Genomic DNA, 17,261 nt, shown 5'->3' with positions numbered 1-17,261 from the left:
CCCTGACCTCACTAGTGATCTGCCCGCCTCAGCCTCCCAAAGTGCTGGGATTACAGGCATGAGCCACTGCGCTCGGCCTAAGTATACCTAGTTCTTTAATGTTTCAGGGTTGGGATTTTTTTGCTGAGCTTTATTCTGTTGAGCTTATTTCATTCTCCCACAAAACAGAAAACAATAAAAAGAAATTAAGGAAGCTGAATAACTCATCTGTTAGCATTTAGGCAAATAAAGTCAGAACAGAATAGATGCAGGATTATTGGAAATGTCAACCAAAACGAGGCCTTGGCATGACACAGTAGAAAGTGTAGCTGACCAGTGGGTTGAGAATTGGCTAGAACATCTATACTATTCAGTATAGTTTGCAGATATTAGTTGTTTTTCCTGACAACACACTAAAATAAGTGGGTAACTTCAGCTGCTGGTATTTTTCTCAATGCTCTTATCTCTCTGAATTATAACTAGTCATATGCGTGCTTGTCTCCAGTGATAGATTTTGAGGTCCTTGAAAACAAATTCAGCATTGTATTCCCTTTGTATCACAAGCCTGGCCTGAATTTGGATTCAATTCATAGTAATTCATTGAATAAGTAGGATTATAGTAGGGTCACAAAAAAGCATTGACTAGAAAAATATAGCTGCTGGTTTTGGCCAGGCATGGTGGCTCACGCCTATAATCCCAGCACTTTGGGAGGCCAACGTGGGCGGATCACAAGGTCAAGAGATGGAGACCATCTTGGCCAACATGGTGAAACCCCATCTCTACTAAAACTACAAAAGTTAGCTGGGCGTGGTGGCGCATGCCTATAGTCCCAGCTACTCAGGAGGCTGAGGCAGGAGAATCGCTTGAACCCGGAAGGCGGAGGTTGCAGTGAACCGAAATCGCGCCACTGTACTCCAGCCTGGCGACAGAGCAAGACTCTGACTCAAAAAAAAAAAAGAAGTCAGAATAATAAATCTATAACTTAGTCCCTCAGTGGGATATTGATAAGGGAACCAATTTTTTGAGGGTCTTTTAAGCCACTGATAGGGGTCTTTTTTAAATTGTGGTAAAATATACATAACAACATTTACTATTTTACTATCTTTAAGTGTATTGTTCAATGTTAAATACATTCACATTGTACAACCATCCATCTCCAGAACTTTTTTGTTTTCTCAAACAGAAACTGCAGAAAGGGTTTTGACTCTACACTTGACTAGCACACAATTGTAAAGCTGTTTCGGTGGTCTCCATATCGCAGGACAAACACTTGATCCAGTGGTGGCATTTCTCTGCACCTGCAGATGTTCCAGGGTCTTCTCCCTGCCTCAAAGAAGAGAATCAGGGGAGAACAATGTTAGTCCCTTCCTCTAATGGTTCCCACCAGAGGGCTGTGTGGCTTTTCTTCATGCCGTCATGGGGAAAACTTCTTTCTTCCTTAAGTCTCCATTTTTCTTAAAACAAACAAAAAGTTAAGTAGAAAAGAGCAGCTTGGTCACCAACTTAAGACTAACTTTAAAACTCAATGTAACTATATCATGGAAACAAAAATCATGAGATTTTGTTTCCCCTAACATTATTTGGACTCCTATCTCCCAGGCATTTTTAGGAAACATCCACTTTTAAGGTAGCAACCCCATTTTACATAAGAAATCTGGGTTCATAGAGGTTTAGTAATTGGTCCAAGGAATCAGAGATGTTAAGTGCCTCAGCTTGTGTTTGAACTTAATTGTGACCCTAACCCTTACCCTTTCTATTCTGCCACAAGAATGTGTGATGCTTCAGCCTCCCAAAGTGCTGGGATCGCAGGCATGAGACACCATGCCCAGCCTCATTTCAGTGTCTTTAATAGCTAGTAGTTCATTACAGTTTTACATTTATTCTTGCACTAAATATTGTGTTTTAATTTTTTTGAGAAATGTATCTACATCATATAGATTTTAAAATGTACCAACTTATAGTTCGTATTGATGTACGGGCCATAATTTTATTTAAAAAAATCTGTCTGCAGTTATTTTTCTCTTTTAGTTCTGTAATTTATTTTTATTTATTTATTTTTAGAGATGGGGGTCTTACTCTGTAGCCCAGGCTAAAGTGCAGTAGTGCAGTCATGGCTCAGTGTAGCCTTGAACTCCTGGACTTAATGATCCTCCCACCTCAACCTCCAGAGCAGCCAAAATTATAGGCGTGTGCCACTATGCCGGGCTAACTTTTTAAATTTTTTGTACAAACAGGGTCTCGCTATGTTGCCCAGGCTTGTCTCAAACTCCTGGGCTCAAGCAGTCCTCCCAAAATGCTGGGATTATAAGCATGAGCCACTGTATCCAGCTTTGTAATTTATTTTCATCACCTATTTTTTCTCGTTAAGTTTTTAAAGAGCCTATCTTCTTAATGTTTTCTAAGAAGTAGGTTTTAATTTCACTGAACTTCAGAATGCATTTTTATTTTGTTTTGTTTGTTGGTAATAGTTCTATATTCATTCATTAGTAGATGCCCTTATCTTTTGCTATTTTCTGTCTTCTTATTTCTTTGCGTTTGCTATGTATTTTTCCAATTTCTTAGTTATAATGCTTTTTTTTTTTTTAACTTTTCTTGTTCTCTGGTAAATTCTTCAAAATTATAAAATTGCCTTCTAAGTTCTTCTTTAGCTGTGTCTCTCAAGTTTGACATCTAGAATTATAATTTTTCTTCAATTGTGAATACTGTATTTCTTAATTTTCTGTTTAAGATCTTGGGTTTTTTACTAATATTAATTTATTTCTAAACACCTGAGGTTTTTAAAGTTATCTTTTTATTGTTAATTTATAATTTTTTTGTTTTATTGCACTATATTTCAAGAACACAGCCTGTGTAATATTGAGTCTTTGAGAGCTATTGAAGTTTCTTTTATGGCCCAATATGCAGTCTGTTTCTGTACTTGTTCTGTGTGTGAGTTGCAAAAAATGTGCATTTTGTGTCTGTCAGTTGTAGAGTTCTCTTATATCTACTGAGTGTATTGTCTTGTTAAAGTTATCAACATCTTTTTTTTAAAAAAAAGATGCCTTATTACTTTCTGAGAGAGGTGTGTTAAAATTGGTGTTTCATGTTGTTTTCTTAACTGTGATATCATTTCTTAACCGTCTTATCCTGTAAGTCCAATAAACAAAGCAGATGAGAGCATAAGTATTCTGGTTGAATCTGGGAGAAAAGGTCTTAAATGGAGCCTCCTCTCAACCCCCCATCCCTGGGGGACTCTATGGCACCTCTGCAGAACCCCTAAAATGGAATATTATTGCTATAAACAGCCTATCAATTAACCTTTCAGTCTTATTTCTGATCACCCACCCACTAGTCCAAAGAATTTCCAGTTCGCAGCCAACAGCTACCCATGTTCTCCTCCCCATCCCAACTGCGTTTTCCTCTTGCCATTTCACCCACCAAGATATTTCTTCATATAATCAAATTCCGTACCTTACTCAAGACTCTGCTTAAATTTTGCTAATTCCAAAAAATCTTTTCTAGCCATATCCATTCTTGGAATTCTAAAAGCAATTACTGGGGCCAGGCATGGTGGCTCACACCTGTAATCCCAGCACTATAAGAGGCCGAGGCAGGCAGATCACCTGAAATCAGGAGTTTGAGACCAGCCTAGGCCGCGTGGCGAAACCCTGTCTCTACTAAAAATAAAAAAATTAGCTGGGTGTGGTGGCGCACTCCTGTGATCCCAGCTACTCGGGAGGCTGAGGCACAAGAATCGCTTGAACCTGGGAGGTGGAGGTTGCCCTGACCCAAGATCGCACCACTGCTCTCCAGCCTGGGTGACAGAGCAAGACTTCATCTCAAAAAATAAAATAAAATAAAAGCAATTATTGGTAGCATAATTAATTTAATTTTATTCACTGATCTAATTAACTAATAAGTTAGTATTTATTCAGTGACCAGCAGTCGTAATGGTTGGGAATTCTAAAAATAATTGTAGTTGTTGAATATTTGTTGTGTTAACTTTATTTCTCCTATTATGCTGCGTGAGCGTCTTTACTGTAATGCATGTCTTACATGTCTCTATTCATTCAAGTACCCACACAGCATCTTGTTCTTGGTTGCTGACCGGCAAAAATGCCTTGTATTTATTTACTTCAATGTTAATATGACTTAACTCTTTTCCTATATAGTTAACAGTTTTGTGATCTTGCAAGTCCTTCATTTTACTGTATTTTGCTAAATGTGTTCATTATTATTAGTAACAAGCCTTGTTCAGTGAGAGTTCTTTAAGATTCTCTTCAAAATTCTTGTAAAGCAGATTTATTTTCATTCTAAAATAAGCCCCCTCGTGCCTTATTCTTTTATTATAAATTTATGCATAAAGTCATTTTTACGAGTTTAAATTTATCTACTCACTTATAAAGCAGTGTTTGTTAAGTCTGGTAAAGTGATAGAGTGGACTGGGCTGTCTTCTTCCCCACTCTACCTTAAGACAAATGATTTGACTTGAGCTTTTAATTTGCAAGGTTCCCTCCTAAGGACAGCAAATGTAATATAAGTGAAGCATTAGAATGAGCATTTAGAGTTCCAAGAGGGTCGCAATCCACTAATTTGTTATTTAAAAGCTGATGAGATGATTGCTTCCAGCCATGGTAGTAGGCATGAAGCCTTTGAGTGTGGTGGCACACCTAGCCTGATCTTGTGCTCTGTGGGGCACAGCACATGCTTAAAGCAGTACCATCCTTACACTGATTTGTCAGTGTGGTTTTGCTGCACAGAACCAACACAAGTGAGACATAGCCAGCCATCTCCTAAAACAGGTCCTTTTGACCCTAACATAGAGGTAGCAAAGTGAGACAGAAGATGGAATAAGAGAAGTATAGAACACCTATAAACTATGAGCCGCTAAGCCCTTCAACATGTATGTTGTTTAATTTTCTCAACATCCATGAAATGGATAGTAACAATTTACAGATGAAGAAGTGGAACCTCATAGAGATAAAACAATGTATTCATTGGTAGATATTGAGTAAGTGGTAGATTTGTGGAATGAATTCAAATAGACAGCTAAACCAACACCCTTAATTCCTCTTGCTTTTGCTCCCATAACCCAGTGTTATTTGGTACCCTTTGTATTAATATATATTAATGTAATTATTTAGAATTGTTGATTTTCTTTCCTACTGGACCATAAGTCCTAAGAGTAGAAACCATGATTGTTTTGTTCAGTGTTAAATCTCTAAGACCAAATACTTTGCTTGCCTTAAATCTGGTGCTCAGTTAATATTTTTGCTTCCCTTTTTAGTGCGAGTGGATTGGGGCAGATAGGAAGGGGACCATGGTTTCTACCACTTTGTGTTGATTGACTTAGGTAAGAAAAGAGTCCACAGAAAGTCTAGGCCAGTGTGAACCTGAACAATCAGAGGGTCTTATGGGTGAGTTAAACCTCTTAGGAGGAAATAAAATAATTTTTAACTATAACCTACATCTAAGGCCATGCATGACCTTAAGTACCTTCAATCTGAAAAATAAACTATTATAGAGCTTGGCACAGTGCCACATACTAGTAGTTCCAGCTACTTGGGAGGCTGAGGCAGGGGGATCACTTGAGCCCAGGAGTTGGAGGCTGTAGTGTGCTGTAGTCACACCTGTGAATAGCCACTGCAGCACTCCAGTCTGCGCAATATAGCAAGACTCTGTCTCTTAAAAAACAAAAAAGGTACCATAGTTGAGAAATCACAGTAAGGATGGGGAAATGCTGACATCTCAATAATACAAATCAAGCTACTCTATTTAATTTTTTAAAAATTCTTTTAATAGAAAAAATCAGACAAAGATACGCAGATCTGCCTGGAGAACTGCACATTATTGAACTTGAAAAAGATAAGAATGGACTTGGACTCAGCCTTGCTGGTAATAAAGACCGATCACGCATGAGCATATTTGTGGTGGGAATTAACCCAGAAGGACCTGCTGCCACAGATGGACGAATGCATATTGGAGATGAACTCTTAGAGGTGAGAAGCATATGTTTTTAACTTATCTTTTGGTGAAGTGGACGGGTGCAGTGGATGTTGTATAGGAAAATGAGGTGAAAGGGAAGAATAATGTAAAATTATATTTCCTTCACCTACTTAAAATCATTTTTCAAAGCAAGAACAGAAATCAAACTGTTGCTTGCAAATGTTATTTGCTGCGTAAGTAAAAACTAATCTCACAGAATATTTTAGAAGTTCTTCAGTAAAATATCATGGAAACATATTAAAACCTGTTTTTAATATCAATTTTTAAATATTCAAAATTAATTTATATATTAACTTAATTTTGATAGTATTTATCAAAATTCTCTTTGGGTTTTAAATTAGTCATACATGTAACTGTTGTGGTTCTTCAGTTTTTCGGGGGAAAGTGGGGAAGATGTTAGAGCCAACAAGAGCCTGTGAACTTCTCAAAAATAATAGTTAATGTCTGTGAAGTTCAGGATATGGGTTAAGGCTACATAGGTTCTTTCTTTAGGAATAGAATAGACAAAAGAGAAGCTAAGAACATGACTGATCCTCTTTTAATTACTCCAGATAATTTCATTAATAATCTGAAAAGGTTATTCTTATTCTTCTACACTTAAATTCAAGGTATCTGTTCTGAGCTTATCTTAGTTTGATACTCATTTGGTTGTTCATTCACTCATTCTTTCAGCTAACACTTCTGAGTGTCTATTAGGACCAGAAACAGAAAAAGAGATGAATACATCCAGTTCCTTCATTAGTATAGCTCACAGTCTAGAAGAAGAAAACAGATGTGAAAAGATATTTATACTACAAAATGAGAAATGCAATAATGATGATGATAATGATGATGATGATGATGATGATGACGGTAACAGCTAAAATATACCTGGCACCAAACACAACAACCTCTTTTACTGGTGAGATCACAAAGTAAATGATGGTGTTAGGATTCAATGGCAGGCAGTTTGACTTGTAGTTCTTTGTAAACCATTGTGCTTTAAGGCCTATTTGATAAAATGTTCCAACTTTAGGACATTTAGGGGAGCTAAATCATGGAGACACTGAGTGTTAGACTGCTTACTTGAAATGAAGGCTTACTGATTTTGCATTTTACGATTTCCTCCTCAGACTCTGACTCAGAATAGAATTTACAGTCATCCATAATTTTACTTGCCTAATAATAACTACTGCCACAGCTGGCCAGGTGCAACAGGAAGACCATCACCATCAACTCTTTCTTCCAAACCCTGGTTGCTTCTCCCCACTTAAAACCTGTTTCTGCAAAGAAGTCACTTCCAGGATTACTTTTCTTTTCTTGTTCTTTTATAATATAGCATCATGGATGGGACCCACATTGGGTAGTAACACTGACTAGCATAATCATTACATAAATAAAGTCAAAGGTGACTTTATGTAACCAATATTATTCATTGCCTCAGTTTGTTTCCTTTGGCTTATGTTTAGAGACTTCCTCAGCGATGAGACAAAAGTGATGGCGGTAGTAAAAATGATGAAAGTTAGAGCCAATGCACTCAGTTATTACTAGCACTGTGCATATGCATTGTACATATTTGTATTCAGTGTTCTTAAGAACCCTTTATGGTAACAACTATTATTATCTCCATTTTATGGATTAGAAACTGGGTAAATAACATACCTAATATTGCAGAACTAAATGAGTAAGTGTGGTTAAGAACTCAGGCTTGCCAGACTCCAAGTCCTGTGTTACAGCCACTAAGGTATACTATGCTCCCCGTGGGACATTTTTTTTTTTTTTTGAGATGGAGTTTCACTCTTGTTGCCAAATTCAGCACTATTTATGTGGCAGCAAGCACTGGACTTGGAAGACCTACTGTAACTTGTCTCGATTCTTTTGGTTATTGGTTGTATTTCAGAAGTTGCTCAGCATAATGTATGTAAGAGGTAAAGAGTTTTCCTTCTCTTAGACAGCACAACATCAACTGACATCAAATGTGTGAAGATTGTCCCCCCACATACTAAGCAATTCTTCAGCTGACGCCAATTGAGTATCCTATGATTCAATTCAATTCTGACACTAGGTAGCTGGAGACAGCATCAGTCCCACAAGTTAAGGGCTCAGTCCCACAACACTGTCTCCCACCACTTTAGAGGCCGTTTGCAATCCCCGCTTATGACCTGAACTTCTGACCAACCAGCTCTTAATTGGGAGTTCCCATGAACCCTAACTCAGGTTTGATTAATTTGCTAGGGTGGCTCACAGAAGTCAGGGAAACAATTTACTTATATTTAGTCATAAAGGAAGTTACGAAGATACAGGTGAACAACCAGATGATGAGATAGATATACAGGTAGAGGTGTAAGTGAAGGGGAGGGCAGAGTTTCCATGCCCTGTCTGGGCGTGCTACCCACCAGACAGGTCCACATGTTCAGCAAGCCGAGAGCTCTTCAAACCCCATAGTTCAGGGGTTTTTATTAAGGCTTCATCATGTAGGCATGAGCAATTATTACCTCATTCTCCCTGAGGGTCGGAACTGTACATTCCAAGCTTTTAGCCATGGTTTGGTCCTTCTGGTAATCATCTCCCGTTCAAGAACCCACGAAGAGTTGCCTCATTAGAACAAAAGACACTCTTGTCACCCAAGGAATTCCAAGGGATTAGGAGCTCTGTGTCAGGAACCCAGATCAGAGACCAAATATTAAAACAAGAGATGTACCTAACACCTAGCACCCCTGTTGCTCAGGAAATTACAAGGGTTTTAGGAGCTCTGTGCCAGAAACTGCAAGCAGAGAACAAATATATATTTCTGATTATATCACAATAGCACAGCATGGTGAATAGTTAACTATTAATTAAAACAGACTTCCACTCCCTTAGAAACTTCCGGTATCTGTTTGCTAAGCTAGAGTCTGGAAGAACTCTGCTGGATAAAAAATAAGAACATTTTGCTTTATTGGACTCCTCCTATGCTTTCCTTTGACTTTCGGAATTTGGCCCTTTCATTGCAATTCAGCAATTTCATCTTCATTCAGAGATGGAACGAGCAAAAAGATTAAACATACCAATAACTTAACTCCCCATCACTCCACAAAGATTCTCTAGTTTAAAAAAAAAAAGATAACGAATAAAAATATGTTGGAATATAGATTCTGGCATCATGTATCTTTGGCTAATTATTTATCTTCTCTAAGCCTCAGCTACCTCCTTTTTCAAATGGATAAATTAATTCATTCAGCAAATATCTTACTGCGCATCTGTCTTATAGCAGGTGCTGTATGAACAAAGTGTAGATTCTGTATTGGTGAACAAAATACATAATACCTGCCCTCATAGAGCTTCCAGTCTAGTGGTTGTACAGCATCAACCTCAGAGGGTAGTGTGGGAATTAATAAGAGTATCTGGTACATAGCAATACCTTAATACATTTCAGATGATTTTGATTTTATTCATAATTTTTTTTCAAAGTTGTATAGCTCAGTTCTTTTTAGTTCATTTATATTAATGCCTTTGTCTCTGAAAGTCTGTCCCATAGGGAAGTCATCTTTTTATTCCTTGATGGCTCCATGCAACATCCTGAAGAGCTGGGAGAATGGAAAAATGCATATATGGGACTCTTTTTTTTTTTTTTCCCAAGACAGAGTCTCACTCTTGTTGCCCAGGCTGGAGTGCAATGGCGCCATCTTGGCTCACTGCAACCTCCACCTCCCAGGTTCAAGCAATTCTCCTGCCTCAGCCTCCCAAGTAGCTGGGATTACAGGTGCATGCCACCATGCCTGGCTAATTTTTTGTATTTAGTAGAGACGGGGTTTCACTATGTTGGTCAGGCTGGTCTTAAACTCCTGACCTCAGGTGATCTACCTGCCTCAGCCTCCCAAAGTGCTGGGATTACAGGGGTGAGCCACCATGCCCAGCCCATATACAGGATTCTTAAGCGTTTATAACCCATCTTCTCATTGGGCTTTAGGTCAGAGATGATAGAGAATTAAATTCATGTGAGAACCATTTCCCTGTTTTCTTTTTATAGCTCAGAAAAATTTTCAATTATTACTCTATGATATGTGAAGAATTTATATGTAGTATAATATCAAATCCAATGTGCTTTTGAGCTGAGTATAGGAAATTGATTTAATGATGAGTACAAAGAAAGCTAAAGCCAGTGTTATAATAGCTGTTCTTTGGACATTGCAGTGTAGTAGATTGTAGAAGTATACTGCGTTATATGGGAAGCATTTGCAAGTGGGCTTTTAGATTATACCTATTGGGTTTCTGAGAGCAAATCATGAGTGGTTGCTTTACCCCCGACACTGTTTATTTTTATCGTCTCTCCCTCAATTGAAGTAAAATGCTCAGTGTCTTGATTATTTTTATAACTTCATTATCTGCACATATTATTTATCATTATTGTTTTGTCTCTATGGTATGGCTTTGCTCACGGCCTCCTTTTATTTATACTTGATCTTAATTCCTTCAGACCCTTAGATGAGGCTAATTTATAGAAAATAGCAAAAAGAGAGGTCGAGCATACATTGTGGCTTCTTTGAAGCCAGAAACTCAGCTTCTCTTTGAGAGCCCTGTCCATGACACACTTTTGGTGTGACATTTGCTAGCAGTTTTGTTGCAGCGGGACTGCACCATTACAGTGGAAAAGCATTCAGCAAATTCTGTCGATCAATGGCTTGGTTCACATACAAAAGAAATTTTACATTAAGCCCCTAAAAGACAATATGATTAAATCTCAGCTTCTTTGCCCTTTACTTCCATGCTAGTAAGAGGGTTACTGAATTAATTTCCAAAGGCATTAACATATAATCACCATGTGGACTGGAATGAGACTTACGCTAGAGTATTGGCTTTCCCAAAGCAATTAGTCCCGGAAAATGCACAGGCCTGGGCATGGGGCTGTCGTATGAATATAGGATTCATTTATAATCTTCCCTTCAGTGCCAATGTGGGAAAAAAGAGTTGATGGTGCTGTGCAGGGAACTGGAGTGATTTTTCAGGTTCCAGAAGCAGCCAGAAGGAACAAAGTGGGTGGCACAAGAGGTGCACAATTGATTGGGCTAGTGTATTGAGCTGTGTTTTGTCTGGCTCCCAAGCCTTTTGAGATAGAAGAAGTATGCAGTACATTCCCTTTGTATCATTTACCTGAAGGATGACCTGAGTAGAATCCTGTCATTTTGCTTATGTATAAAATGACATTTAAGAATCATGAAAAATCAAAAGCGTGAATGTGTCCCATATTTGTCAGGGATAAAGACATAGAGCTACAGGTAATCTCAGATCTCAGTGTCCAGTAATATTTATTTTATAAGAGAAAAAACTGAAACCATAAAAGTTAAATGACTGGCCCAGGTATGCATGCAGCTGCTTCATGCGAAACTCCTGCCAGGAGCCCTTACCAGCACCACTGTCTCAGCAGTTTATCCCTGACTTACTGCTTGCTGCCAGTGAATTGTTTTTGAAATCTTTTGGAAAACTTAGATGTGTTTGGAAGTACAGTAGAGTAGTTAATAAATCACTAGCTTCTGCGTATGTATGGATAAGATTACTTATAATTTATAGTCAGAAGCTTCTGTCATCTAGATTGGCTTTTTTAGATTACCATACATGGATGCAATTTTATGAAGTGTGTTTCTTAATGAAATAACTATGCCCTCAGAGACCTCATGTAATAAAATATCCCATTATAGAAACAGTAGTTTGAGGAACAGGAAGAAGAACAAAGAATTAAAAATTGCAAGAAAATAACTTTTCCTGTAGCTTTATTAATAGAGATAGGTTCTTTTTTTTCTTTTCTTTTTTTTTTTCTTTTTTTTTTTTTTTTTTGAGATGGAGTCTTGCTCTATAGCCCAGGCTGGAGTACAGTGGCACAATCTTGGCTCATAGCAACCTCTGCTTCCTAGGTTCAAGTGATTCTTGTGCCTCAGCCTCCCAAGTACTTGGGATTACAGGTGCACACCACCATGCCTGGCTAATTTTTGTATCTTAGTGGAGACGGGGTGTCACCATGTTGGCCAGGCTAGTCTCGAACTCCTGACCTCAAGTGATCTGCCCACCTTGGCCTCCCAAAGTGCTGGGATTACAGGGGTGAACCACTGCACCTGGCCAGAGATAGGTTCTAAATAGCTAAAAGTGTAAAAATAAATTGATCAAGTGTTCGATTGTAGCTATGGTTTCACTAATACTAAATACTATTCACTAATAGTAAAATATTACACTTTAGTATGTGATTTGCTGTATGTCAATATTGTATCTCAAAGCTATTAAAAAATGAGTGATTAAACCTGACACAAATACACATTGTAAGCAAGCCCTGAATATGACCTTCCCATATGCATAGCCAAAGTCACCTCATTTTGTTACTCATAAGATGATCTGCAACCCGGTTCACAACTCTAAAAGTCACCAGAAGACTGTAGTGCTGGCTGAGTGGTCAGCCTCACACACTAAGTGCAGTCCTCTGGTCATTACAGCGTTGTAACCAATAGCTATCTGTGTCTTGCTCATCATGTTCCCTAAGTAATCAATTGTGTTATACTCAGTTTCAGTTACAAAAGACTTGCTCATTAAAAGAAATTGAGAGTGAGGTTAGGGTGCTGAATAGGGAATTGAGCTAACATTGAGTACTTAACTATTTGCCTGGCAGTAGGCTATGTTTTTAAGTTATTTGAGTTCTGGATTAATAATGATTCTAGAAGGTAATAAGTGAATTCATTACCGTTTGTATTAATAGTTTTGGTAGATACAGATTAATGCAATTTATCCAGTACTAGTTTAAAACACCCAAGATAGTTTCTCACAATACAATTCCATGCTATTCTTATCTTCTTAGTTTTTTGTGTGTGTGGTTTTTTGTTTTGTTTTGTTTTGTTTTAAAAAAAAGACAGGGTCTCGCTCTGTCACCCAGGCTGGGGGTGCAATAGAATGATCATAGCTCACTGTAACTTGAAACTCCTGGGCTCAAGTGATCCTCCCTCCTCAGCCTCCTGAGTAGCTAGGACTATAGGTGCATGCCACTGTGCCCAGCTTATATATATAAATATAATATTGTGTATATATAATATTATATATACACAATATTATATATACAATATTATATATAAAATTATATATAATTATATATATATATTTTTTTTCTTTTTGAGAAAGAATCTCACTCTGTCACCCAGGCTGGAGTGCAGTGGCATGATCTCGGCTCACTGCAACCTCCACCTCCTAAATTCAAGCTATTCTTCTGCCTCAGCCTCTCGATGAACTGAGATTATAGGCATGCGCCATCAGGCCTGGCTAATTTTTTTTGTATTTTTAGTAGAGATGGGGTTTCACCATGTTGGCCAGGCTGTTCTCGAACTCCTGACCTTAAGTGATCTGCCTGCCTCCACCTCCCAAAGTGCTGGGATTACAGGCGTGAGCCACTGCGCCTAGCCCAGCTAATTTTTATTTTATTTGTTGTAGAGTCAAAGTCTTTCTGTATTGCCCAGGCTGATCTCCAACTCCTGGGCTCAAGCAGTCTTCCCACCTCAACCTCCCAAAGGGCTGGAATTACAGATGTGAGCCACTGTGCCCAGCCTGTCTTCTAAAAATTTAATGCCACTTTGAATTAATTAAAAGTAGAATTTAGTTAGTGAAATTATATTCATCACTTAAGAACCAAAAAAGAAGAAAATTTATTTTTTGAGCTTGTTCTTGCACTAGGAGAGCTTGTCTGAACTTCATAATTAAAGACCTTTACCCTTCAGTTCCTTCATAGAGTTAGAGTTTTATTTTCCAGTTGCAGAAACTACTATGTAAAACCTAGTTCGTATCGGTTGGCCTCATTCTTTTCTGTTTCCTGCTATGAAGTCTTTGAGCTCTATTTCTGCCATTGTTGTTTCTGACTATGGCTTGTTAGGGGAAGAGTTAAATTATTTAGTCATACTTCCTTATGCCACTGAAATATTGAGGCCAAAAATCCATATTCTTGTCTTGGAGGAATGACAATCGTTTATTTTTTATTACTGCAGTCCTCATTATTGCTCACACAAAAGCTTTATGTGTGGTCTCTCCAGTGAGCCAAATTATCTTAAAATTATGGAAAGTGCCATGAAAATAGAAAGTAAAAATGATGATTGAAGAAGCAGATTACTGAAGAAATCTGTTAAAAAAAAAATAGCGACAAGAATGTATGCTGGGGAAGAAATTTACGGAAGGAGTAATTTTCAGCAGTGCCTCTCTCGACTCTTCTTTCTGCAGTTTTCCCCCATGTCCTCCATAACCTATTGGGATTGTTCTCTGGGCCTCCATTTCCTCCTTTGTCCAGTGCTTTCCCAACTTCCTTCCTGTCCTATGGATATTGTAGTGACTGTACTGAAATGCAACCTGGAAAAATATGCTCTTAGAATTGAGAGAAGTTTTCTTATATTAGCCTTTTATATTTTACTTTATTTGTATATTTTCTGCCCCATTAACAGTATATAAGAGAGGCTGGGCACAGTGGCTCACACCTGTAATCCCAGCACTTTGGGAGGCTGAGGCGCGCAGATCACCTGAGGTCAGGAGTTCAAGACCAGCCTGGCCAACATGGTGAAACCCCATCTCTACTAAAAATACAAAAATTAGCCAAAAATAGTGGTACACAGCTGTAATCTCAGCTACTCGGGGGGCTGAGGCACAAGAATCATTTGAACCTAGGAGGTGGAGGTTACAGTGAGCTGAGATCACATTGCACTCCAGCTTGGGTGACAGAGTGAGACTCTATCTCAAAAAAACAAAACAAAACAAAAAAAACCCAGTACATAAGAGAGGCCGTTCCACTCCTTCCACCCCAGAAGCTAGCAAATACTGGATATTATAAGACCTCAGGCAACCTGATAGGTGAAAGTTTTGTCATTAGAGAAAGTTTTTCACACATATACATATACAGTTAAGGAAGAAAGTAGTACTGTGCTGAGGTGAGGCAGAGTTGTGGTTTTTGTTTTTGTTGTTTTTTTGGGTTTTTTTAGGCGGAGTCTTGCTCTGTCACCCAGGCTGGAGTGCAGTGGTGTGATCGCGGCTCACTGCAACCTCTGCCTCCCAGGTTCAAGTGATTCTCCTGCCTCAGCCTCCCGAGTAGCTGGGATTACAGGCACCTGCCACCATGCCTGGCTAATTTTTGTATTTTCAGTAGAGACGGGGTTTCACCATATTGGCCAGGCTGGTCTCGAACTCCTGACCTCAGGTGATCCTCCTGCCTCGGCCTCCCAACATGATGGGATTACAGGTGTCAGCCACCGTGCCAGGCCCAGAGTTTTTAAAGTTGACACTTCAGTTGGGTTTTTCTCTTTCTTTACCACTGTAAAAAAATAATAGAATGAGAATTGGGTGCTGGATTTTGTTTTGTTGTTTTAGTGGTTGCAGGGAAGCTGGGGATGCGGATGATTAGGTTGAGTATTACAGAGGTAGCAGGAGTCCCAGGGCACCAAGTTCCATCTTCTTGTTACCCATTCCAGAGGCCCAGAACCTACCTGGAGGCTTTGAGATCATGAGGCTTGAGCCTGGATTCTGGCTCTGCCACCTCCTTACCTAGAATCCCTTTGTAAGTCACTGAGTTTGTAAGTCTGAATGTCGTCATTACAAAAGTACAGGAACACCAACCTTCTCTGTCATGGTGAGCAGTGTGGCAGTACTGGACTCTGTATGAGTTATACTTTAAAAGCTATCAACTGTATATGATGTAATCCTGCTCCTACAGGACTGATTCACTAACAAGATTACTGTTTAAAAGAAAGAAAAAGAGAGCGGGGTGCAGTGGCTCACACCTGTAATCCCAGAATTTTGGGAGGCTGAGGCGGGTAGATCATTCGAGGTCAGGAGTTCGAGGCCAGCCTGGCCAACATAGCGAAATCTCGTCTCTACCAGAAATACAAAAAAATTAGCCAGGTGTGGTAGTCCACACCTGTAATCCCAGCTACCTGGGAGGCTGAGGCAGAAGAATCGCTTGAACCTAGGAGGCAGAGGTTGCAGTGAGCCAAGATCGTGCCACTGCACTCCAGCCTGGGCAACAAAGCGAAACTCCGTCTCACAAAAAAAAAAAGAGAAACTGGAGTTGGAAGGGAGCACAGTTAGGGAGTTTGATAGAGTCCTTTGATGACTGAATGGGTTTTTGACTATGTCTATACAAGGGACAAGTAAAATATTTTGAAGGCAAGAGAAAAGATTTCTAGCAGCAGAGAGAATTGAGGTGGGGTTCTAATTAGATCAGCTGTTTTTATGAAAAGGAGCAAACATTAAGCATTACTAGTTTAGGGAAAGTCTTGACTGGTAGTATATATCGATGTTCTTGGAAGAAGAAATTCCAGGTCATTGGTCACCTGAGTCCTGTCTGCTTAGGTGGCTAACAATACCATTGATAGAGTTAGGCTGTAATATCTCAATGTCCTAGGAAACCATGATTCCTCTGTAATATAAGAGGTGGATTATAATGTGCCTTCATTCATTTATTCTTTCCTTTGCCATTCAGCTAATGGGAAATTACCTATAGTCACCTCCTTCATTTGGTCAAGTGAAACAGCTTGTGGCAGTTGGAGCAACTTCCACAGGAGTATTCAAAATTAGAACAACACAGAAACATATTTCTCTATTTTCTCGAAGTCAGTATTTTTCAAAAACATGTCAGGGTTTAGAATTCAAAAGGATATCTTGCTCTTTTCCCAGTATAACAAATTTAGACAGATGTGAGCTGCATGTTACTATTATGCTGCCTTTAGAATGTATTTCAGTTTAATTAGTTTTGTTTGAGAGAAAATAAATCTCTCATCTTTAAGCCTTTTAAATGAATGTGATCCTTTGGAAACATTATACTTCACAAGAAATAGATTAAATTGCAGCTGTGGAAGATCTTACTTCAGCACTGCAATTTCCATTAAACTGAGTCCTTGAAACCTGCACCTTTGCCCAAGGTATTAAGAAGTGGCTGCTTGTTGTACACTATTTTGGCTTTTCCAAGGAAAAAATTAATGTGATAATTTATTCAGAAGTCTTTTTTCATTATTGTGAAATTGTGTTTCACCTGAGTTTCAGGCATCTGCCCTGTCCCATCCCTAGCCTGGTACTCCTTTCCTCCCTTTGGTTCTCCCATCTGCAGAGTGGGAGCAGTGGTTTGGAAAGTGGACATCTTCTTCATGGGGGCCGGTGCCCAAGATTTTTGGACAGAAGAAACTACCTCTATTATCTCTGTCAGTCTACTTCTCTCCTCCTCGCCCCGAAAGCTACACTGTAAAAGTACCTGTGGTTCCTACAGGGAAACCTTGAGTTTCACACCTGCGTGCCTTTCATGTGCTTTTCCCCAGTCATGGAGTCCTCTTGCCACTCACTT

General features: G+C 39.0%; 1 protein-coding gene across 9 annotated transcripts in view; it reads left to right on the top strand.

Annotated features, from left to right (window-relative positions):
* PATJ (PATJ crumbs cell polarity complex component) overlaps positions 1–17,261 on the top strand; it is a 424,767-nt gene that overhangs the window by 248,684 nt on the left and 158,822 nt on the right. For all 9 annotated transcript variants that reach the window (XM_054484672.2, XM_054484719.2, XM_054484700.2 and 6 more), the window contains one exon: positions 5,762–5,958. In XM_054484672.2, coding sequence (XP_054340647.1) covers positions 5,762–5,958 — 197 coding nt within the window. The remainder of the gene's footprint in view (positions 1–5,761; positions 5,959–17,261) is intronic.

Source organism: Pongo pygmaeus, chromosome 1 (genome assembly GCF_028885625.2).
Source record: "Pongo pygmaeus isolate AG05252 chromosome 1, NHGRI_mPonPyg2-v2.0_pri, whole genome shotgun sequence".
Taxonomy (NCBI): Eukaryota; Metazoa; Chordata; class Mammalia; order Primates; family Hominidae; genus Pongo; species Pongo pygmaeus.
Note: the sequence above shows the minus strand (reverse complement) of the source record. Positions and strands in the feature narration are given on the sequence as shown.